The sequence below is a fragment of the Papaver somniferum genome, chromosome 1 (assembly GCF_003573695.1).
Source record: "Papaver somniferum cultivar HN1 chromosome 1, ASM357369v1, whole genome shotgun sequence".
NCBI classification, from domain to species: domain Eukaryota; kingdom Viridiplantae; phylum Streptophyta; class Magnoliopsida; order Ranunculales; family Papaveraceae; genus Papaver; species Papaver somniferum.
Window position 1 is genome coordinate 95301904 of NC_039358.1, and position 24144 is coordinate 95326047.

At 36.7% G+C, this 24144-nt stretch overlaps 1 protein-coding gene across 3 annotated transcripts; it reads right to left on the reverse strand.

The window, feature by feature from the left end:
• Positions 1-3026: 3026 nt before the first annotated feature.
• LOC113294733 (guanine nucleotide exchange factor SPIKE 1-like) lies at positions 3027-24144 on the reverse strand. Of its 3 annotated transcripts, none has more exons than XM_026543114.1 (31): positions 23685-24144; positions 22110-22196; positions 20991-21153; positions 20409-20536; positions 19538-19647; positions 19345-19400; positions 18365-18462; positions 18082-18219; positions 16838-17152; positions 16274-16552; positions 15646-15813; positions 15369-15560; positions 15070-15113; positions 14277-14346; positions 13808-13969; positions 13325-13432; positions 13157-13194; positions 11225-11369; positions 10488-10614; positions 10146-10339; positions 9364-9494; positions 8757-8832; positions 8493-8603; positions 7130-7312; positions 6472-6615; positions 5964-6137; positions 5537-5884; positions 5127-5459; positions 4811-4996; positions 3640-4614; positions 3027-3508 (listed from the first exon to the last, which is right to left on the reverse strand). In XM_026543114.1, the coding sequence occupies exons 2-31, from the start codon at positions 22194-22196 to the stop codon at positions 3254-3256; spliced, it is 5538 nt and encodes a 1845-aa protein (XP_026398899.1). In that variant the 5' UTR covers positions 23685-24144; the 3' UTR covers positions 3027-3253. The 3 variants fall into 3 exon arrangements, with proteins under 3 accessions (XP_026398899.1, XP_026398904.1, XP_026398895.1); XM_026543119.1 differs by having other exon boundaries at positions 6478-6615; positions 22110-22202; XM_026543110.1 differs by having other exon boundaries at positions 22110-22202.

Consider the following 24144-nt stretch of genomic DNA (forward strand, 5'->3'; position numbering starts at 1 on the left):
TTGATTATCAAAAGACGAAACAAAAACTCATAGGTTTCTGTGGGAGACAGATTTATCTATTCAATAGACTTTTCTATGTGAGACAGATTTGTTTATCAAGTCTTCGACTTTGGGTCGTAGCAACTCTTAGTTGTGGATGGGATCAGCTAAGGGAATCAAGTGTGCGGAATCTGGCATGGTTCGATGTGTAAGGAACGCGACTGTACCTTGATCAGTGTGAGATTGGTTAGGGCTCAACTACATTCCAGTCCGAAGTTAACTTGTAGTAGGTTAGAGTCTGTAGCAGAATAATATTGTGTGGTGTTCAAATATGGACTAGGTCCCGGGGTTTTTACGCATTTGTCGTTTCCTCGTTAACAAAATTTATGATGTCTGTGTTATTTCTTTTCCGCATTATATATTTTTATATAATTGAAATGTCACAGGTTGTGCGCAGTTCAATCAATTAGATAATCCAACCTTTGGTTGTTCATATAAATTGATTGACACTTGGATATTGGTCTTTGCTACCATCCAAGTTATTTCTCACATTAATCCGGCTCACAAATTTCTATTTGTTCGATTGAAGATTGATTTGAGAAATTGAGATGTAACTCTTGGATGTATTTTCCATGATTGAGTCTGGCTGTCTAGTTGATTCTCTTGGAAATATATTGGAGTTAGTCCATACAGATTGCCTAAACGAAATATTGGGTGTGGTTGTTAGACCCCCAGTTTTTCAGAAGAAACTTTTTCTTAGTTTTTAGTTGCAATAAATAAACTCCAAAGCTTAGAAATTTGTGCTAATTAAGGATAGTACTAACCGATCTAAGTGGATGGAAGCATATTGGTTGTAGGAGTTGAGGAACCCATAAAAGCATGTAGGATGGAAACATCTTGGTCGTAGAGTCTATTTATAAAAGCACGGAGCTCAGGTGTTAACATGGTAGTTTCGCCATATCTCGTTGATTCCTTTTCACCTTCTGTTTTTCTTTTATTTATTTTAAATATGTTTCTCTAAGTGATTTGGTGGGGCACAGGCATCGAATTGTTACCACTGCTAGGGTGAACCTATATTTGATTTTGTACTTATTATGGTATTTTTATGTTTGCGTAGGTGTTTTTGGAGAAATACACTTGTGTGAAAAAAGTTGCTCGAAAAGTTGTTAAAGGCACCCGGAGGACACCTAATATTCGAATCCCATTTTGGATAAGGGGTACTCAATTGTGAAGGGGTGCCTCAGTTGATATGGGGGCACTCTCTTTCTTTCAGCACCCCTACGCTGGTTAAGGGGCAACCCCTTCTTCTTCGGCTTGAACATAAAATTGGCGGAAAATGATGGACTGTTCTGCGTGATTTTTCTGGATTGATTTGGGGGGATATTTGTGCGGACTTTTGGTTGAAATTGGTTACGTACAATCCTGATACACTGAAACAGGGCAAGTAGTCTTTTGTTTCGAGAAAGAAAGGGGAAGTTACGTCATTTTGAAGTAAAACAAAGGTGGAGGATATCCCGGAGTTACTTGGTCGGATTTTGTGAGATTTTCTCGATCTTATTGGTTGGTAACAGCATGTTAATCTATACAAGGATGGTAAGTGGTTGAGGTTCAAAGAAATTGGAGTGTGGCGTGACTTGGTCGAAAACAGGGAAAGATATCTTCGGTGAGAAAGACTCGAGGTTTCTGCCTCACATCACGAAAATCTAAATCTATTCTTGCCTTTTGAAAATCCAGAGAAGCTATTGAACACTCAAACAATAAGTAGTGTAAAACAAATTCTTCGGCATCACAACAAAAGGTGCAAGAAGTTTGAACATGAATAACAAATCTGTTGATATCCATCTTCAAAGTTATGCCATTATTTATTATTTTTCGGATGAACATTTGAATCTTCGGAAATAGATTAGAAAAGGACCAAAATTTCTTTCATGAGAAAGCTCGATAGTCAGATGAATGAGAATTCTCTATAACAAGATTTAGTTGAGATAGTCAGATGAAGGAGAATTCTCTATAACAAGATTTAGTTGAGAACTTACCTGAGGAAGTAAAAAACCAAATTAAAATATCCACATCACCATCTGCCAAACTGAGATATACTGAATAAATACAGTGAACTATATCCGGACTAAACAATTTGTTTAACAAGTTTAAGCTCCAGTTCCTTGAATTTAGTAACAGCAAATCAGAAACCCTTTCAATACCAGTCGTTATTGTTGCATGTCTATTGCAAACTCTTTCAATACCACCAGTTAGAGCTTCTCCAATGGTGAATGTGAATATTTCATATGTGGCATCACTTCTGAGAGATCCTTTGAGTATAAAATCCTAAATATTAGGAAAAATAAAGTTCTATCTCCAACCCATAAAGTTTTCTATTATATGTTTGCTTATTTGTAGGCATAGAATTGGTTAAAATCCTTTCCATTTTTATTTTGCAATGATTTTTATTGACAAAAGTGTGACTAGGATGGGAAGACATCCTCTAAGTGAATGTCTAAAACTAGAGGTTCACGAGGATGTTTATCTTCTTTTTTTTGCCACATCATCTTCACATCAATGGGTTGGAGATGATTTTTTATAAATATGGTTATGGATCCTACGTGGATTAAGACTTTTTCCTTCACATACATTCCATTGGAGAGGCTCTTAGTGTTGCAGGACTTTTTCCTTCACATATATTCCATTGGAGAGGCTCTTAGTGTTGCAGGTCTGCAGCGGTGGTTAGTGCACTTTTTTTTTTCCTTTTTTTTTTCTGAAGCAGTCTGTACACAATTTGTTCATTGTATTGTTTGGTGCTCTGCTTGTTTGAAGTACAAGTGTTTTGGTTTTATTTAGTTCAAGTATTTTTTGGTGAAAAACCAATTAAAATTTGCATTCTTCGATGCAAAGATTCATCTTCTCTCTTGATTTTTAATTGTGTTTTACAAGTTCCAATGCAATGATTGGTCCTTATCTTGATAAGGAAACTCTAGTTATACTACATAAACAACAAAATTACAAAAGAATACTCGTCAACAACACTAGACATATTTTTTAGAGCAAAACACTTGAGACATGTAATTAGAGAATAATAACTTGGAAGAAAAAATGGAAATACATTGCATTTTACAAACACGTGGAGTGGTATCGAGGATAGTATATACATCTCACAAGACATCTAATCATATACCAAACCCTGGGCAGGCAAGAAATACCAAAAAATTAACCGAAAAAAACAAATAACAATAAAAAAAACAAAATATGAACAACGAACTCCCACAGATGGTGAAGACCATCAAAGCTCTGAAAGAATGGCTGGGATGTAATGAGAAAGCTCAGCCGTAAGGGATTGAAACCCATTTACTAACTGTGTGTGGAAGTCTTGATCTTCTTCCCCGATCAACCTGAAGTGTACCCTTATTGCTCGCTTACAAACTGCCATGAATTCAAGAAGTGCAGCAATAAGTTGCTGCAATTCCTGTGACCGCAACCTAGTTGCAGGCTCACCAGACAAAAAAGCTGTGCACACACTCAAGACTCCACTGTTCACCTGCATACCCCCAACAGTATATATTTTCAGATCCCATGTCATTGGATTCTTGCAATTGTCTAATATTTTCATGCAGAAAAGCATTAAACGGCTTTGAGGATGAGATGTTTGGAAACTCCAATAATACATACCTGAACTGCAACACTGCCCTGGAGTATCCTTTGTAAACTTTGGAGGCGTGGGAGTTGATCCCCTTCAGAGCTACGTGGCTCTTCCAGCTCATTACGCAATGCACCTGTCCTAGTTTCAATCATCCCAATAGCATTTTCTACTGGTGAAAACTCAAGTGACTCAGATTTAACGACCAAGAGCCGATTCACTAGCGCTGGAAATGAACCTTCTGTTTGCAGTACAGTTCGGCGCTTCCATTGGTCTTCTAATCCACCTTGGGTTTTACCATTTTTGGTAAATGGGGTATCAAACAAGAAGTGATCAAACACACGTGCACGCATGCTTCCGGGTAAAAGAGAGAAGATTCTCTCTCTTCTACTGCCCAGATCTTCGTCTTCCATAATAGGGTCGGCAGCAGTGATCTGCAAATGGCAAACTCCAGGTTGCAACTCATTTGCTTTAACTTGTCTAGAATCAGGAATTATGTTCAGGGAGTAGTTGCTGTCCATCCGAGACTCATATATGTGACTAAGCTTCTCCATTATGTCCCCTAGCCGCACATCACGAGGTTCTCTGTATACATATTCCTTTCTATCAAGCTTCCCGAACTGATCGCCATAGAACCCAACACGGTAGTATGTTGCATCGGTGAAAGGGATGGGACTGGATTCCTGTTCAAGAATCGATTCATAAATGCTAGTTAAGGAGGTGTGACATTTTGCAAGCTGACCAAATGCCCTCCTGCTTTTATAAACAGGAATTATCAGCTCCTGAATACTCGCACAGAAATGATAGAGTTCGGCTTGAGAGAAAAGCTTATTGGCAAGCTGAAGGTATTTCACAGCGGAGTCAACTGTGAGTTTAGATGCACCATAACCCTCTACTTCGGCTGCAGAAGACTCTGCAGTTATCTCATTGCTGACCATAGGACAGATTTTGCGCAATGCAGCCACATGATCTCTAGTCCATACAGCATCATTTCTTCCAACAAGAGCCTTCAGAAAAACTTTATGTTAGATTCCTGTTAAAATTAATTACTCAAGACCTAATTATAGCATTTAACACTTTTGTGAATATAAGTAAGAGTTGTTGTCTTTCAAGGTGAATTAAGTTCACTGTGTTAGATCAGAAAACAAACAGACGAGTAATTGGATCTCTTAATATGATAACTTATCAATCAACTATACTAACCTGCATAATTACACCAGCAACAGCGACTGCACATTGGGCAGCTTCAGCCCAAGATTGCATTTCTTGATGTGCATCACATAAATGCAACAGCCACATTATATGAAGATCTGGAACAGGAGCATATGCAATTGCAAGTCTATAGAAGGTCTCAGCTGCTGCATATCTATCCACACTCACCACAGTAGCCTGGAAAATTAAAAATCAAAGATAGTTACCTTTTACAGAACATAACAGAGCCCCGGTATTTACGTTCTTGTTTAGTTTCACTATTTGCTGGAGACCAAGTGTGGAAAATACATGTGATACAGAAACTTACCACGAGAGCATGTTCCAGGCTCGCATCAAGGGCCTGAAGGAGACTATTGGACAGATATTTTACCTCTGACCATGACCACCTATCCTCTGCCGAATTTTCGGGAACTGCTCTGAGAATACTCTCAGCCAGCCCACACTCTCTCAATAAGTCAAGACTTCTATCTTCATCAGCCATTTCCTCCAAGGACTTCCTAAGACGACGAGCTTCCCCACTCTCTTCGAGTGATCCATCAGGTTTCATTTGACTTACTTGTACTTCAGACATTAACTCAGACAAGGTAATTGTCAACATTACTCTCAACCTTGTTGTATGCATAAAATAAAAGAAGGAACTCTGCAACAAACAACTAGAAGTCAGAAGATATCACAATGATAGGCACAATCATGAAAAGTCAGAAGTAAGAATCTCACCCTGATAAGTACTTGTAGCCCGGTTACTGCTCTTTTCCTTATACTATCGTTACGAAAAACTGCAAGCCGGAGAAGATGGAATGCAACCTGCTTTAAAAACCGATCGTTTTCCCTCGCCATTAATGTTGCTCCATGAAGACTAAAAACACTATTGAATACAGGAACCAACGCTTTCCAAAAAGCAAGAGGCTGACTTTGTGAAAAGAAGTTAACAAATAATGATGTGACGCAATCTAATTTCCCATAATCTGTAGAAATACTATGAGATGCTGCAGCTGTGGAAAACTTCTCGGTTACTTCTAAAACCTGGAGACTGACAGCAGCGCTCAAGTTTTCTTCCCAGAGTTCCTGAATATTATGTGGCTTGAACATCAGATTAGACCAAAAAGTAAAACGAAGACCTTTTCACAGATTAGAAGAGACGTACCAGCCTTTGCCTTAATATTGGGTGCAATGACTCCCTTAGTGCACGGGTTGATGTTCCAATCCTTGAAGACTGAGCCTGGGCAAGGGCTTCTCTCAGTGAATATGGTTGGCTTGGGGAACTTAGTTGGGGACTGACTCTCTGCCACAAATACCCATTCTCTGGCGTTGTCTGGGACTGCGTGGAAGAGATTCAGGATAAAAGTTTCAGAAACCTAAAATAGGTACAATAAAGGATATTTCTACGGAATGATGCTGTAATCAAGGAGAAATCCTAGCATAGATTTCAAAACCAGCTACTTGCTGGACCCAGGAATGATTATAACTACAGCACTTACTCCATCCAAATATTACAAAACTTAGCTAGGAAGATATATCCAGAAATTAATGCAGAATCATATATGGATATAAGTAGATATCCAATTTTCCTCAAGAGTAACAAGAATGGAATTCCATATACACGTCAGGGGATCATAAGAAACAGATGCAAACTATAGACAAAAGGATCATACTCTAACTTCTTGACGTGATGCCTCAGTCAAATAGTTGTTTATTGCAGGCGAAAGCCTATCTGAGTATTTGGGGGAGCCAGATCCCTCTCCATCCGGGCTGCGAGAACTACATCCCATAAGCATGCTATCAGCTGGTCTTTTGTGCTGCAAAATATATAAAATTAAATCAAATACATAAGGTATCTTGGAAGAAGACATAATACGGGAAATCTGGACAACAGACAGACCAAAATACATATGAGATCAGGATCCACTGTACCCCGATTTAAAAATACAAGCAAAATTCATGAACATGCTTTTATAACTGAATAGTCAAAACACTAGACCAAGAGGTAGGACATCTTTCTGAGTACGCGACACATAGATTGTCAGTGTCCCTATACCCGATAACCACACTTATTTTGTCCAAATATACTTAAACAGCTGCATATTTAAGCAACTACAGCCCTATTTATCGGACAACTAGAGATTCAAGAAACAGTTGATGGATGCAGTTAATTGATGACCACCAAAATAGTTGATGTGAAGACAATTACTGAAAAGGAGAAGATGAGAAGGCATACAACAGTAGATGAGTTGACATCTGGAATGGTTACAATTACAAATCCCAAGATACGATTATATTTTAACGAAGTAACAACTTAAGGTAGGTTTGAACCTCAAAAAGAACAAGGCACTCCTCCAGGAGTTTAAAAAACAGTCTGGTTCGAGCGATGCTTTGTTGCCAAGCTTTGACAAGAGATGCATCATCCAGATTTCGTACAATTTGCATCACGACAATCAATACTTCACGTTTTTCAATAGCATTTAAGTTGTAAAAGACGGGCATTTCATCTAGGATCTGCAAGCATTATACCACAGAGAATGAGGATCAAACATTTAAATACAAAACTTATTGATGAATGCTAATCAAAGTAATAGTACTATCCGTTAATTGAATAATCAAACAAAATAGTCATGAAAGTACATGACAAGTTTTGTGGAAGTTTCAGAATTAATCCCTTGCCATATGAGTTAAAGCTATGTAACATGTATGTGGTAATCTTTATGATTTTTTATTTTTTTTTGTAAGTGGTAATCTTTATGAAAACAATCTTATAACTATATCAAGTAAGAGGGAGGATCCATGGACACTCTTAGATAGACAAGGTCAGACAAGATTTGCGCCATTTTCTCCGCAAAACCCAAACGACAATGAATTTAAGTATAATATTTTGATGATATATTCCTCTTATAAGACTCTACATTCCTACAGAAAATGAATGTAATTCGAGATAGCAAACCTCACCATCTATCGATCTTAATTTCAACCGTTAACTTTATATTATAGAATAAAGTAATAAAGTTTTATACATCAAGAGTCAGTAAGTATAAACAGAACTTATCAGTGTCCAACAGCTGAGTTGGTCAGACACTTGGTGGTTGTACCAAGAGGTCTGAGGTTTGAATCACTTGATGAGCAGATGGTTCAAAATCGTTTATTAAAACCAACGTAATGTACCTATTTCTTGGTCAAACAATTATGACTTGTTCAAGAATCACTAGGACCAGTAGTAGAGAATGTTGTGATACTTAGGAACAGATCAGATGCATGCTGATGGGAATTCTAATGTACCTAATTTTACTTCACAGGGGCCCAGCAAGTAATTTCCAGAATCAGTAAATCCAGGATCCGTACCAGCTTTGAGATGGGGATTGCAGAAGACAACGTAATGAAAAATCTCAAAAGGACACTATCCTTGCGTTTATGCAACTTTATCCAGAAGGGTCCTCCTAGACAAGATCAGTATTTCAGAATTTGCCACCATCTCAATTCAGATGGTTTCCAGTGATAACTGTGTATATTATATCAGATTTTTCCAGAAGTTCAAATTCTGCAGTTGCATGACTAGGTAGTATGTACTGTTATGGATCTAAATTAAAGACACCTTGCTATTCTGCTTAGAGAAATCGTAGCAATAAAGAGATAACAGAGTTATGAAAAGTTGAAAGTAGGAAGTATTATTACTGATGCTGTATACCTGTCCAATAAGTGGAAAGTATAGCTGCGCAATGTATAATTTATCCTCAGGCTTTTGGTATCGAGCATCAAACTCATGCTTGCAAGTGAGAACAACCAAGATCCTAGCCGCCTACAGACATAAGAAATGGAAGTTATTGGTACTAGACTTAAGTCAATGAGAGAAACCATACGAGACAGCAAACTCAAGAACAAATGGAACAAGTAAAAGAAATGACAATGAAGGTATTCATTAGAGATTTGATAATTGATACAAGCAACTCACTTTAGCTCGTTGACATATATCATCATGATCCCAGGTAAGGAAAAGTTCTTGTATTAAAACTGATGCAAGATAGTTCCTGCAAGAATTAACCAAGTACTTTAATACAGAGAAAGTCCATAACCCCCCACTCACCTGAGGAAACACGGAGAAGGCAGAATATAAACACTGCCTGTGTCAGACAGGAGAGTTTAGGAGAAGGTAACTAGATATAAAAGTACATGTGTAACATGTAACATAAATACTGGACATATTTACTAGCCATTGTAAGTTTCCCTAGCCCTACGGACATAAAACGACAGATTAATGTTATCAGTGCACATGTTAACAAAATAGTAAGACAACAAACTCAAAATATATACATGCATGTACCTTAACATTCCAAACACAGATACAGTTTTGGGGAAGAGCTTATCAGCAAGTGTAAAATAAGGTATAAAGAAAGACAGTTTGAAGAACATCAACATATGATATGTACAATATGCTTTCCACACTAAAATCAGTGGATCTAAATGAACTGAAATTGACAGATTATGTCATATGACCAAGTGTAGTTAACACAAAAATATTGTATCAGTATCTTTAAATCACGAAAGTTGATATTAGGCACCTATCTGAAGGATCCCTGCCAGGCATCTCAATGAAAAGATCATGATCACATATTATCTGCAAAAAAGTAAGCTTGCACTCATGCAAAACTGATTGACAGACCCCAGAGAACTTGTCCATGTAAAGCGACACCTGTAGAAAGGAAACGAAATTTTATTACCTTGAAACGAGATAAAACTACAAGAGGAACTTTAGCCTCTCCAAAAGGTATTGTAATAAGTCAAACATACATTCTACAATGGTTTCCATCAGGCAGTTGACTTGTTATACTTATTCCTAACAGTAAGGATGCCTACTTCTACCAATCCAATACAACGAAATTAATAAAGGTTATGGTCAAATATGTTCTGAAAGTTGAGATAGTATCATCAGAGATAGGATTTCATATCTCATCAGACAAAGTTCTGAATGGTGAAAAGCATATGGTTTAACGTTTCGTTTACATTTTGGAGAAAAAGGTCATAATTGAGTGGCTCCAACAAGAAGCACAAGTTATAGCTCGAGTAGCTTGACCCAGACAGCTAAGTCATTGAACCTTGTTGACAAAGACAAATAATATGAAAACAAACCTCATACAATTTACAACATACATTTTGCACATTAGAATCGCTAAAGAAGACATGTGATGCAAAAGATGGCCTTCACTTCTGACCTATAAAGCAGTAGAAATGGGCTATAATTTTTGGATTGCCTATCATGAGAACACCAAATACAGTCATGTGTTGCAGACAGAATATCAACCTTTCAACCCCGGAGTTCCAGATAAAAGTAAAGTCAACCCACCAGTTCAAAGACTTGACGAGGCTCAATAATAGATAGAAGATCATAACAAAAAAAAGCCAAACTGCTGTTCAAGCGTTTTGCCAAGCTTAATCCCTTCTTGCATCGCTCATGCACCTCCGTAAGAAGGCAATCATACAACTGCATGATACATCTGAATACACCCTCCTTCAACTGCAATGGCGGGACATCTTCACCTGAAGCATAATTAACCAAAAAGTTGCACAAACAAAAAATTATACATTTTACTGCAGCATCGGCAAAGTAACAAAACAGAAGTCACACATTCTAGGTGTATATTGATTTAAATAGCACTGTAGCCACAAGCTTCAACTACTTGCTAACCTAGAGGAAGAGAATGGTAGAAATGACGGTTTTGCTCCAGTGCCATGGATTTTACAATTAGCTCCAGAAAAAACCAAGCCATTGCCAGCACATCATCATAAACTGGTCCAACACGATAGCCTTTTGCCTGCATCAGATAAGGTCAAATATAAATAAAATAAATGTACATTTGCACTACTTGTGGAGTTTGCCAAGAAGAGTAAAGGAGCCTAAGCATGTAAAGAAGCTTCCCTTAGCACACTGGATTTCACAACCTACGTTATAGGTAGAACATGAGTAACATATTGCAGATTCTAACAATCAATTCTTACAGACCATTTTTAATATTATAAGCTGTGAGTAAAAAATTCTATGTATCTTTCACAACATTCAAACATATATATACATATATCAGCAAAAGTTCCAGATTTAGCATACTAAAATTTGATGCTTCTCACGTTTTACACTGAAAGATTTCTGAAATTTCTCAATTTCTAACATGCGCAGATTTCCATTAGCAACAACAATCTCTAATAATAAATAATGCTAACTATTACATCAACTCTTGGACCTTAATTGCATCACCCAGTTTCGTGGCAGAATTCAAGTTTTGCATGTCCTTGTCCTTCACAACATCATATCTAGATGTCTACATAATTGGATGGACTTTTTGAGCTTGTGATGATTTGATAATGAAGAAGCTCCCAAGGAAAATGGAAAAGTAAAAGCAAACCCAGGGTGCATCTTTCTAACTTTACCTTACTGCGAGCTAGACTTCCCCACACTGTGGACAGGCCCGGATAAACAGGTGATTGGCGACCGCCAAAATCATCAAATGCATAATCGACATAGTTGACAAGAAATCGATTTCTTTCCGCGCCATCTGATGATTCCTGTTGCACCCTGCAAAATGCCTTTCAGTAAATTAAATGAAATTCACTAGCCAATGCCCACCACTTGTGTGTGCATAATCAAAATTACAGAAAGCAGAATAACACTCCACAAAAGGGACCAGTCACTGAAGAGACCTATTGATTCGCAATAGCCCAAAAAAAGGCCAATGAGTATTTGCATGACTCCTAAGTTGCCAACACGTGGCAAAGTGCTTAATGTTGATAGGACCACAAGAAAAGAGAATTCTTACCACTTTAAACAAAATAGTGCTCTCTGCCCTTAAGATTCTATGATGAGGTAGGTCAAAAAATATTAGCCTCCAAACGCATCGCAAAACGAGAGAGAGAAGAGAGAGAGAGACGTCGCAAGCATTAGCTTAGAATCTAACAAAGTTAAATTGCTTCTCCATCACGCAGAATTACTGTAATTTGCTGGTATATATCATATGTTATCTAACAAGAATCCTCCACTTTCTCAATTCACTTCATGTCAGAAACGGACAGTGTCTGATGTTTTGAGGATACTTAAGCAGGTATTCGCACATGGTAATTCTGAAGAGACCTATTGATTCGCAATAGCCCGGAAAAGGCCAAGGAGTATTTGCATGACTCCTAAGTTGCCAACACGTGGCAAAGTGCTTAATGTTGATAGGACCACAAGAAAAGAGAATTCTTACCACTTTAAACAACACAACACAACACAAAATTGGTTAAAAAGACCAAAATCAACAATTTCTGGGTGAAATGGACAGTTAGATTTTGATACTGTTTAAATGGACAAAAATGTAAAAATAGGCAGGATGTAACCAGTTTCATCGTGCCCATTTTCAAATATTTTTTCTTATTTTTAATTTACACAGGATGTATCCAGTTTCATCCTTGCTATTTTTTAAATTTAAGCTAGGATGAAACTGGTTTCATCCTTACTATTTTTTTTTTGGCCATTTCACCCAAACTATTTTTTACTCGTCCATTTGAACCGTGATTTAAAAATATTTGGACAAATGACCCATTTTCCGTTTAAACAAAATAGTGCTCTCTGCCCTTAAGATTCTATGATGAGGTAGGTCAAAAAATATTAGCCTCCAAACGCATCGCAAAACGAGAGAGAGAGAAGAGAGAGAGAGACGTCGCAAGCATTAGCTCAGAATCTAACAAAGTTAAATTGCTTCTCCATCACACAGATTTACTGTAATTTGCTGGTATATATCATATGTTATCTAACAAGAATCCTCCACTTTCTCGATGCACTTCATGTCAGAAACGGACAGTGTTTGATGTTTTGAGGACACTTAAGCAGGTATTCGCACATGGTATTGTTAAAATATGTGTATGTATATTGTGTGCACTGCTTAGATCCCAAAATGGATAAATGTTAATGTCATGCATCATGTATATGCAGCAGCTTAGACCTCAAAACAAAGAAGTAACTTATGACTGATGTGGCACAGAACTATTAAGACAACTACATATGCAGGTCTTTTGTTTTTCTCAGTGTTTCTGCTCATTCTAGCCCATCTGGACCACCCTAATTAGTATTCAACCCACGTAGGTGTATCATTGTTATCATAGGCTACATCTACATTCCTGGAAAACCTACTTCTAACAACCAATGACTTCTGTTACCATACCCAATTGGACGATCTATTAGTTTATAGTCTGAAAGACACAGAACTACTGTATGGTCAATCATAATAATGGAACACCAACCAAAAACGGTTCGAACAGCTCCTCTGCTATATGATAAGAATGATACACAACATGAAACAATGCAGTAAACACGATTAAGAATCATACCGAGTTAAAATATTGACCATAGCTCGAAAGGCTGCAACCTGGAAACAATTAAATCCGAGCCTCTGAGATTCCAAGTTTTAAAGTAGCTATTTGAACACAAAAACTTTGAAGCATATTGAAACAAAAGACTATAGACAACAAGAGTCAGAGCAATATTTGCTCACCGACCTGAAGGGTTTCACCACCATCACCTATAAGGTGAAGAAGCATATTCAGTATGGGCTGCAGAAACTGCAGCAGCGCACATGAATCAACATTCTTCAGACTGTTGATTGCCTGCATAAAAGCATCGCATACATCCTTATTAAGAAACTCCAAAACAGACAAAAAAACACGACTCGTCATGGTTTCACCACAACTAAGTTATTCTTAAAAACATAAACAACTGGACACTATGTTATATATGTTATAACTCTACGCATGCCAGTACTGTATGACTGATAAAGTGAAAGGAGAATTTTAAAAGCACGAAAATGACCAAAAACCGGCCTTCTGCACCTTCTCATGTGTGACAAAACTCGGGGTGGTCTTCTACACTAACTAATAGTGTAGGCTATTGAAATTAAATTATATACTGAGTTGATGATAAAGATAAGTATTATATAAACCACTTGAACGCATGAATATATTCCATAACTTTCGAATAAGTACCTCAAGAAGCTCAGACCCCCAAGGAGGACTCGTTCGGAGTGTATGCCTATCGTATTCAAGAAAAAAATCTCTAATACGCTCGTTAATTGGAAACAAAGAGGAACATAGTCTTAACCGCAATCTAAATACAGTTTTCCCGTCTTCCAGGAAATCCAGCCTCTCCTGTAAAACAATCGGATTCAAATTGCTCATTAGATACTCAATTCCAAAGAAACAATTTGTCAAACTACTAAGTAAGAGCATCAAGACAGCAGACCCATTCACAGTAGTTTGGCTTTGCTTCCCTCATTCTAGAATGTTAGCAGTTCTTGGATGCATCTATGAAAGTATAGACTGTCTGCTCAAAACAAGAAAACTGTTCCGTAGGCTACCAAATGGATTGCTAGGGGGTATGAGACTGCAAGAGTGCTCCTATATATTATAATAAACAGATATGTTTCTCTATTTTCGAATTTATTCCACTTTTTACCTTGGCACCATCTTGCAGATAATGAGGAACAAGTTCTTTCATAATTGGTAAGGAAACTTCAGATCGCATCCTGAAGTCAAACATAAGAATGCGATTATCACTGATTCATCAAGCCATCACATAGGTATCAACAAAATTCACTGTGAAATAGCAAATTCGTGAACCTTTTCAGCGAAAAAAGAAAAGAAAAGAAATAGACCCTATTGATGAAAATATGATATATATTTTATCCAATTATCCTAGAAGCAGAACCAAATGATAAGACTGCTAGTACCAAAAATATATTACGACTTCGACACGAATTTGTACATGTAATATGGAAACAAATAATATTGGGTCATGATGTGTTATAGAAGTCTTCTTGGCAAAGTCATGTAATTAATTATACAATCCAACGTCCTTGAAATACAATTGCAGGTAAGGTTCTGAGCTGGGGGAATGCAACTTGACTATATTAAATCATACAAACCCGATATTTCCATGGCAATTTCAAAAAGGATGAATTTAAAAATAGACATGAATATGTATATGATGTGTGAGGACTACAAATGGTGACATAGTCCATTCAGATTATTTATCAACTATCAACCCTAATTACTAGAATTAATATCTAGGTTTACAACTCGGTACTCCATGTATATAGATCTAATAAAATAATTGGAGCTTAAATAGATCTCCAATAGATAAACATCAAAAAAATTATCATGTCTGATATTTAAGTATACTTGTAGTAGTTACTAACACCATAAATATTGATAAGGGCATGTGTAACTCAAATAAAAGTATCACATACTGAGCATGTACTGTCAGTGGAAGGGCGGCATATCCAATCACCACCTGCAAATTTAAACACGTACAAGAAATTGAAAAGTAAAGTTAACAACTCAAACTTTACAGTAGATAAACAATCTCCAATTTATTAAAAACAAGAAGAAAAAACAGAATTAGACTACTAAAGCGGATATAACGAGCTTGGAAGATCTAAAATTGCCTAAAACTTATTACAGATTGCTGAAGTTAAGACATAAACTGAAGCGACAACCTAGGTCGCTTAGGACTATTGAGTGTTAGAGTAACAAAATCATGACTTACAGGCTTTGGAGCTTCGAGTTTTGTTTGAAGGTCAACATGAAAGAAAGTAAATAGGAGATGCTGCTGAGGTGTGAAAATGGCAGGAAGGCAAATTTTAACCTCATCATGGTAACAGGCAACTCTGACCCCAACAGCAACTTGTGTGTGGGCAGATTTCTGGAGTGGTTCTCCTGAATTCCTTGGATAAATTGCCTGTACAAAGAACATCAATGCAAATGTATGGGAATCTTCATATTGTGAAGGCAGATTACTTGCGAAGTTTTAAAAGGAAAATTACCTCCAAAGACTGTTTGCGCGGATCAGCATCATCTTTTTTCAGCTCAACACGTATAAACAAGTTCCTTTTCCGGCCCAAACTGACAGTTAACGGATATATATACAGACAGTGAAGAAGTTGTGTAAAAGGTTCGCTTCTTATCATTGTACGGAAGTCAAAAGCTTGGAACTGCCAGTACAAAACATGTGCTCATCAATCAGAAGATGTTATTCATACCAACCAATATGTACAAAACTATGGCTTGAAAATCATCACCTTGATTCAACTTACATTATCCATATAGCAACAAATAAGATATATAAAATGTAGATTTCTTTATTTGGAAAAGATATAGTTTTTTATAACATTTCCATTACAAGCTATCAGGACTAACTTCAGTTTATTATTTTACTGATATGCCAGAACAATCAAGAATCCAATTATTTGAGAGAATTTCAACTATTTGGGCAGGAACTGATGATTTTCATAACCCCGGTTACCGGGTAGGTGAAGAACAAATAACCAGTGAGCTTAGAGACCATGAGAAATATGATTGCTCTAATGAGTTTGCTCCATGATATGAATATTGATCAGATTGTAACTTCCTAATCAGATATATCAGGGAATAGAGTAAGGGTTTAGTACTCACATCATCAGAACTGAAATCGGCAGTACTACCAAGAACATTTGAACCATTTCTATGTATGTGCTTTCCGTTGTGGAAGGAATTGCCATTATGTGGTCCATCACTGCTGCTCAGACCCTTAATAGCAGCAGAATCAACAAAACGATCCCCGGCATCAACGCAATCATTGGTCACACTTCCGCTTTCTGAAATATTGTCAAACTCAACCCGGCTGACCTGAATCTTTTCGATCTCTAGTTTTAGTACACCTTTCACGGGTTTATGGACCTTTCGTTTAGGATCCTAAGTAAAAAATGTAAGTATATATTACTCATACAATGTTAACTTAAGCTTTTTCACACTAGATATACCATATATATAGCAAAGGAAAAGTTCCAGTTAATTCACTCAGAGATCAGTTGATATGCAACAACCCATCGAGTGGAATTCATAGTTTACACATAAGAAAGAGCAAGTGCACTTGTCTAATCAACTTTCCTACATGTAATAGAAAATTGGCTGAAAATTCCACAACAAGAAACAGGAAGTGCTACATTCCTAGGAAGATCAGAAACAAGTATTGCCCACCTGAAGGGAGTCCTCTGTATAGCTTTCTTTAACTTTATTTAGGTTTGATATTTCGACAATGAAAGAACTCCTGTCAGAAGACCTAGCCAGCTTCCCGTCTAAGCCAATCTTAGTCGCAGGTTCAGCAATAATATCAAAGGAACCAGATCCAGATATACCAGGAGCAAGTGGACTGCTGGGGGAGGCAGCACCACCAGAAGAAGAAGCAATGTTGTTATCGAACAGTGGAACCATAGCCCAAGAGAAAGATTCCCGATAAGGCATGATCCGAGACCATACGTGAAGTTTCTGTTTTTCTCTTTCGGTCAAGTGAACCTGTTAATAGTATAGTAACCATGGAATGAGATCTTACACAGAATCCCTAATTACTTAACAAAAAACTAAACAACAAAAAATCCTTGAACAAAAGAGAATGACTGTGGCCGGTATAAATGCAAAAATTGAACTAGCATGTAGTTTCCGAAGTTCAACATGTTGCATTTCATGGTTTACGCAGCAATCTATGTTTAGCTTAAGTACATATCTAATTAGTTTAGCTTAAGGTTGCCCTCGCTTAGTTTAGTTTAAAATTTTAAATTAAGGTTGAGTAATACCTAAGGTGACATGGAAAGGTTGGATGACACATGGCCATTGGCTTAGACTCTCTCCTAACATTTTATCCATAGTTCTAAGCACGAGGAAATAGAAGTCCAAGTCAAAACCTTAAGTGAGACTAAACGTTCTTTCTATTTTCTTCTTGCTAATTCCATAAAGATTATTAGAAATGTTTCTGCTATGTTTGATGCTTGTTACCATGGTGTTTATGATGGTGTGTTCTATCTCCACAAAATTCTGACTAAGGGTAATATCTGTTGTCATTGAGTATGTTGTATAAACTATATCAGAGATCAGTATTACAGCTGTTGAACATGTTAATGATAGGTATGAATCTTTTATCAGCGGAAGGTAAACTATTATCATGTTTAGATCTAAGTGATGATGATTCAGGAGCTGAAATTCTCATATGTACAGCTCTTATCAACAAAGACCCAGGTGATCAGAGATCAATCTAGACTGTAGCATGAAACACTGAACCGCAGATGTTCCTTAGTGGCTCAGTTCATCATTTTTCAAATACAGGGGTAACAGAGAATCTGAAGTTAACACTATAAAGATTACAGGAACCTTAGGGAATCAGAATTCAAATATACCCAAACAGGTACCAACTGTACTAAAACAAAATCACTTGATGTGCTTCAACTTACTGGATCCTTGCGTGAATACACAGAAGGGGTGACTCCGCCTTCTTCTGTGGCGGGCTTCTCTAACTGTATAAGCAGGCAAACTGATGTTGATGGGGAATCCAAAGAGAAAATACCCCGATGCTCAGAAGAAAGTCTACCCTGTTGTATGACAAAATGAAAATGTTATGCAGTTAGAAGAAAAAAAAATTTAAGGGCATGACATACATTTAATGCATGGACACGCAACCGAGATCCTAAAAAGAATGTGTACGGCAAACAATCATATAATGCAGCCAGAGCTTACATCCTGCAATTCAGCCGGTAGCACATGAAAATAGAAATCCTCCGATAATTTTTCTCTCCTTTCCCTATTATATAAGCAGATTGTACCATAGAATGGCTCTACAATATAAGCAGGAACAGAGTTAGATCCACTCATGGTTAGTAAAAGGCATTTAAAAAACTTTAGTCTCAACAAGGAATGATCAGAAACCTCAAAATATTCATGTCCACATTTTGAAAAAACTCTAAGAAGGTAATAACCATTATCATCGAAGACTGAAGTCAACTAATTACAGGCATGAATACAGTATAATTTGATTTACCATGACAATGTTCAGTTTCAGAAAAGAATTTCTTATGTTTCTGTGGTTTGTGATGTATTAACGGTTGATGTGTTGTGTTTTTTACTTTATTCTGAAGTGTGTACCAAAGAAACTAAAATTACATAGTTACAAGCTCTGGGTCATAACTAAACTGATATCATAAAACCAAGATTAGTTTGTACACGGGAACCATGCAATCACAAAGCGAAAGTTTTGATCCTTTATAGGTTACAATACTAATCAACAGTTACCCACAATAAATACATTTCAAATGTGATTGAATAAAATTATTTCTATTCTATGTCCTACTACAAGTGACTGTAAAAGTTGAACAACAAACAAGTTAAAATTCTCAAGTTAAGAAATCCAGGATCTGAAGATAGAACACATAGAGGGTGAAGTTTCAGATAATTAGCAAACAGGAAGCAAAAGCAAAAATCAAATGGACCAAAAGAAGACAAAACAAGCTCCATTGATAGCTACCCATAGCATTAGCATGAGCATGAGCAGTCAAAACCTTCGTGATTGAAGCACAAAATCCAAGGTCTGTTATTAAAGGTCAACCCTCATGCACCGGGCAACCATTTTTATATACTGGTTAAGGGTACTTAGCTTGGAATAACAAATGACCCGAAATAACAGGATAACCCAATATTAGTACATTTATGAACAGACTCACCGACTAGCCCTGCTTGGAATGACAAGGACAAAATCTTCACTGAAATCTTCAACCCACTGAGATAAAGAAAAGAGCATCAGTAACGAAAAATAATAATGAAGTACAGTAGCAGAGTCTAGCAAACATAAAGAGTACCAAGAGCTAACTGTGTATCGATCAAATAAACGATTTAGGTCATAGTCAAAGGTTAAACCTGCCAGATTGTGTCTTAGTTTCTGGCGTCCTTTGCCCAATTATCATTGACCTCTCGGTTTCCCAATCGAAAGCTGGCTCATAAGCAGGCAATGGAGATTCACCGAAATGCTGCGACATATATTCATTGAATAAAAACATTAAATGGAAATTTACTATAATGACAATGGAACGTTAAGCACACTGCTCAAAGACCATGACACACCTGATTGAACTGAAATTTCCATCCTAGGAACTAGAGCATTTTTTTTCAATACACTGGTTAAATCATGATCTATAAAAGGCAAAAGAAAGTCATGCCTTTTTGTTCCTACAACTTTACTTGCTGTATAAGAATACATAAGTCATATCTCCCAGCAATCGCAATAAGGGCTACAATTTCAGAACATCCAAAACAAAATAAAGAATCCTCCCATGTGAAAATTATAAGACTCAAATATTGCAAGATCTCTGGATACTAATGTGTAGTTCAATCCATCTTCCATTAATTTCAACTACATCTTGGCCTCCTTCAAATGTAACTGTGGCCATTTCGAACTATGCAGTCACCCAGATATCATATCATACTGCAGTTCCAGAAGTCATACAATGAAACTAGAAAAGTGGGCGTGCTTACGTTGTTGGTATCCATGACACTAACCCAACTATCATTGAACGTCTTACAAATATGAGCATTTAGGAGAAAGTGACATAATTTCACGGAAGTTAAATAAGAAAATACAGAAGCATTCACCAAAAACAAGTTTTCTAATTGAGAAGTAATCTGCAGAGACAACTATGAAATGCAACACTTCTAGCATGTATACGAACGAAATTAGGTACGCTACTCACGCTCTACTACAAGAAAACCAAGAGTTCCACTTTTGTCTCACCTTTAAAACATGTGAGAATGAGATGTCAGATGTAATACCCTCTAACGATTGCCTTCCTGAAGTACTAGGGACGTCATCATCAGTAGCATCTTCGGTAGCAGAATGCCTTGCACTTGCAAGACGCATCTCTGCAGCCAGATAGTAAGTAAGAGGAAACACAAAGGACGCATATAGTTTATTCTTCTAACTCATTGTTTTATTTGTTATTCATCTTTTATTCTTTTTAAAGAAAGGAAGATACTGGGGATCTGCCCAAGTCACAACAAACGTCAACTAAGTTTGCATCCACGGAAGCATTAACTAATCACCATGTACCTATCTGCTGAATTTATTAATAAGATTATTGAAAAGGAAACTAGAGAAGATTCTTCCATTAAATATAAGAGGAGAACATGTTACACATTCATGCAGAAGTTCAATCACATATATTACTAACTCCCTTTCAGAAGGCAAAAGATATTTTAGAGGCACAAACCATTGAACCTAAGTTCTTTGATCACCCAGTTTAATGCATCGGTAATTCCGATCGCGGATTCTAGGTTGAAATTTCAGAAATGACACTTGCACCCCATGTCTCCTTACCCGTCTCGATGTCAGTATCAGGCCCTTCAAAAATTTGATTTTGAAATGAAATAGGAGCAATGCTTTCATAGTTCCCATACTTGCTTTCATCCTTCACCCAATCAGCTTTGTAGCAATGAACCAATTCATTCAGATGTGGCCACTGCTCCAAGTTTTCATTCAGCTGTTAACAGAAAACATATGTTGAATTTAGTAGAGAGAACAGGAACTTTTTTGCTTTTTGATTTTCGATACCTTCAGGTTCAATAACTATATCGGTATACAATGACAGAGGCTGACAGTAAAGCAAACTTGTAATTAATCTGAGAGAGTGTTACTTGAAGCAGAATTGAGCTGTTTGCACCTATGTATCCTTGCATATGGGTCGGCATATTGTTCTATGCGTCAGGATATGCATGAAATTGGTCGGTGACTATGTTTCCACATATGGTACGACTATGAGGATGAAGAAAGTTCAGCAAGGTATTTGTGTGTATACAAGCGATTGACTCGTAAGTTATGAAGATGAATACCAAGGTTGTTCTTGCATGTGTTTATGATCACGTGATTCGTACAAGTGTGTTTTGGACATATTTTATTGATTAGCATGAAGGGCTTGCGCAGATACATGTTTATCAAATTTAATTGATACATACACAAACAGTTTTGATTCCCAGAAGTAGATCTTGGTAGTTGTTTTCTGTAAATGTGAATGTAAAATACATACTAACTAATCTGCATAAGTCATAGATATTGAAATTGAGTTATCCATCTTCTCTCTTTTGTTGCCCATGTACCTTTATAACAGGCTTAATTTTCAGTCAGTAGGAATTAGCTTTTAAGACAGGTTCTGTGTAGGCCACGAAGTTAACTACCATATTTGTGTGTGTGTTTCAAGGTCTCGGAGGCAGAACACGAAAAGTAAAACGTCAATTGTCAACACAGAGATCACCAATCCCAAATACTGAGTTATTTACTTGACAGCATTTCCTTAAAGTCTCTGAGATGAATGAAATATTAAACCTTCGGTGACAATAAACAAGGGTGATCAAGAGTGCTGCCAAATTTATAATCACGCTAAAAAACCAAATTCTTGAACTAAAGGCTGAACCATTCGATTACAGTTGATAATAAATTTACCAGTGGATCCAACTCCAAATTCCCAAGAAGAGAATGCCGTGGGAGTTTTCTAAAGCGCTGTCCATTAGATGATAATTCGTCCATCATCTGCAACTAAAATCCAACCCAGAAAAATGAGTACTACATATGAGCATTATTCGTGAGAAATAAGCAGAACTTAACGTTTACACCCACAAATTGCTACAATGACACAAAAAAAAAAAAAAAAAAAAAAAAAAAAAAAAAAAAAAAAACGCTACAATAATGCAGCAATGCTGGATGTCACTCTTTCGCAAACATACAGTTTTGGGACTTTAGTGCAGTACAAATAGTTTAAAGGAAAGAGGCATCATTTTACTAATACCAAAAGCAACGAAGCGCAAAGGTAATAAGAAGAAGAATCTGAATAAACTGAGGTGTGATATAACCCATATGTTATGCCAACCAAGTATGGAAAATGCATGGAAGATTCTATACCTCTTTCCTTTCAAGAGTCGAAGACCGTGTCGTTTTCTTGCTGTTTATTTTTGTGGTTACTTTTGCTTACATGTTACGAACATTCTCTAGTGATATTTCATATAACGGTGCCCATCCCATGAAGTGTCCTGATCTTAACTTGATTATGTTTCGCTCATATTTCAAAAAATACAGCGAAAATGCATAACTTCGCAGCATTTGAGTTTCAAAAAATGTTACCTAAAATCTTTAACTTAGATAAAGTTTTCATACGAAAGGTAGGCAATGAACTGCTGTTAACTTCTAATTTGTACTGTTAAAGCAAGAGACCAAAAATATCCCATGTGAAAATTTCTGTGTTCATAGAGTTTGAAGGAGTCTCGTGAAACTCATATCTACCAGAGAACGTACTAATCAGAAGATTGGATCACTTAATATAATCACAAGAAACATAGAAACCAAAACTTCAGATTATTATTGCCATTCGATCCAGTTATTATGCATTCACTGCAATGAAAGTTACATTAGAGACTATTTGATACATAGGTTTTTTGAATACTATATACAGTTTGTAGAGCTAGAGCTTGAAGTTCCTGAATAGTTACTTTCTTCTCAGTATGTCCTTATACACTGTTCACTCACCTTCCCTTGATACAATGGCAATCACTAAATTCATTATTTGGCCAAAAAACAAAATGCTGCTGAAATGACAGTAGAAAATAGAATAATCGTTTCTGAAATAGAACATAAAAAACTCTATTTTATCCACATTATTAATCCCTAGAAACCCACCAGACCAACCTTGTAAACTAACAACATGCAAGCTGGTTAGAGAAGTGCTTCATTAGGAGTCGTTCAACTACTTTCCCCTACTCCGGAAAAAAGATGCAGACCTAAAATACTTCAATAATAACTTAATGTCACTCAAAAATAAACGAACCTCATATAATTCTCTTTCTTTTACTAGTTTCTTAATAAGATCCAGTCAATTTAATCTCCAATGATAGTGATTAAAATACAATGTAACAACAGTGAAATCAGAACAAAAAGAACACAAATTCACAGCATAACAGTTAAGAACACGGAAAAAGGGAAGAAGAAAATGAAATCTATAACTCCAACAATAAAAAGAGGACGAACCTTTTGGTGTCAGGAAAGAAGAGTTGGTTCGTTTAGGGCATAAAAACAAAGCAGATCGAAAATGAAACCCTAGAAACCATCATTCGGAGTGAAATAACTCAAACCTAAAAACATCACTTAAGTCTCACTCATAACCACCCTTTTTTTGAGTTACAGAAGTGGAAATGAGGTTGGGAGTAAATGGAATGATTTAAGTTAAAGATTGGTGCAAAAAGCAGCACTGTTACTACTACTGCACTGATGATGATGATGATGATAAAAAGAGGAAGATGAGAAAAGGGTATTAGTTGAGCATTATACTTGGAGAGAAAGGAAAACTAGAATTGGATGGATATATTTTATTTTTCTTCAATCCTACTACTACTACTAGAAGTGAGTGGATTGAGCTGTAATCCCTTGTAACTCCAGCAAAATCTCAGTTCCCTAAACGCACTCTCTCTCTACCCGAAAATAAAGCGAG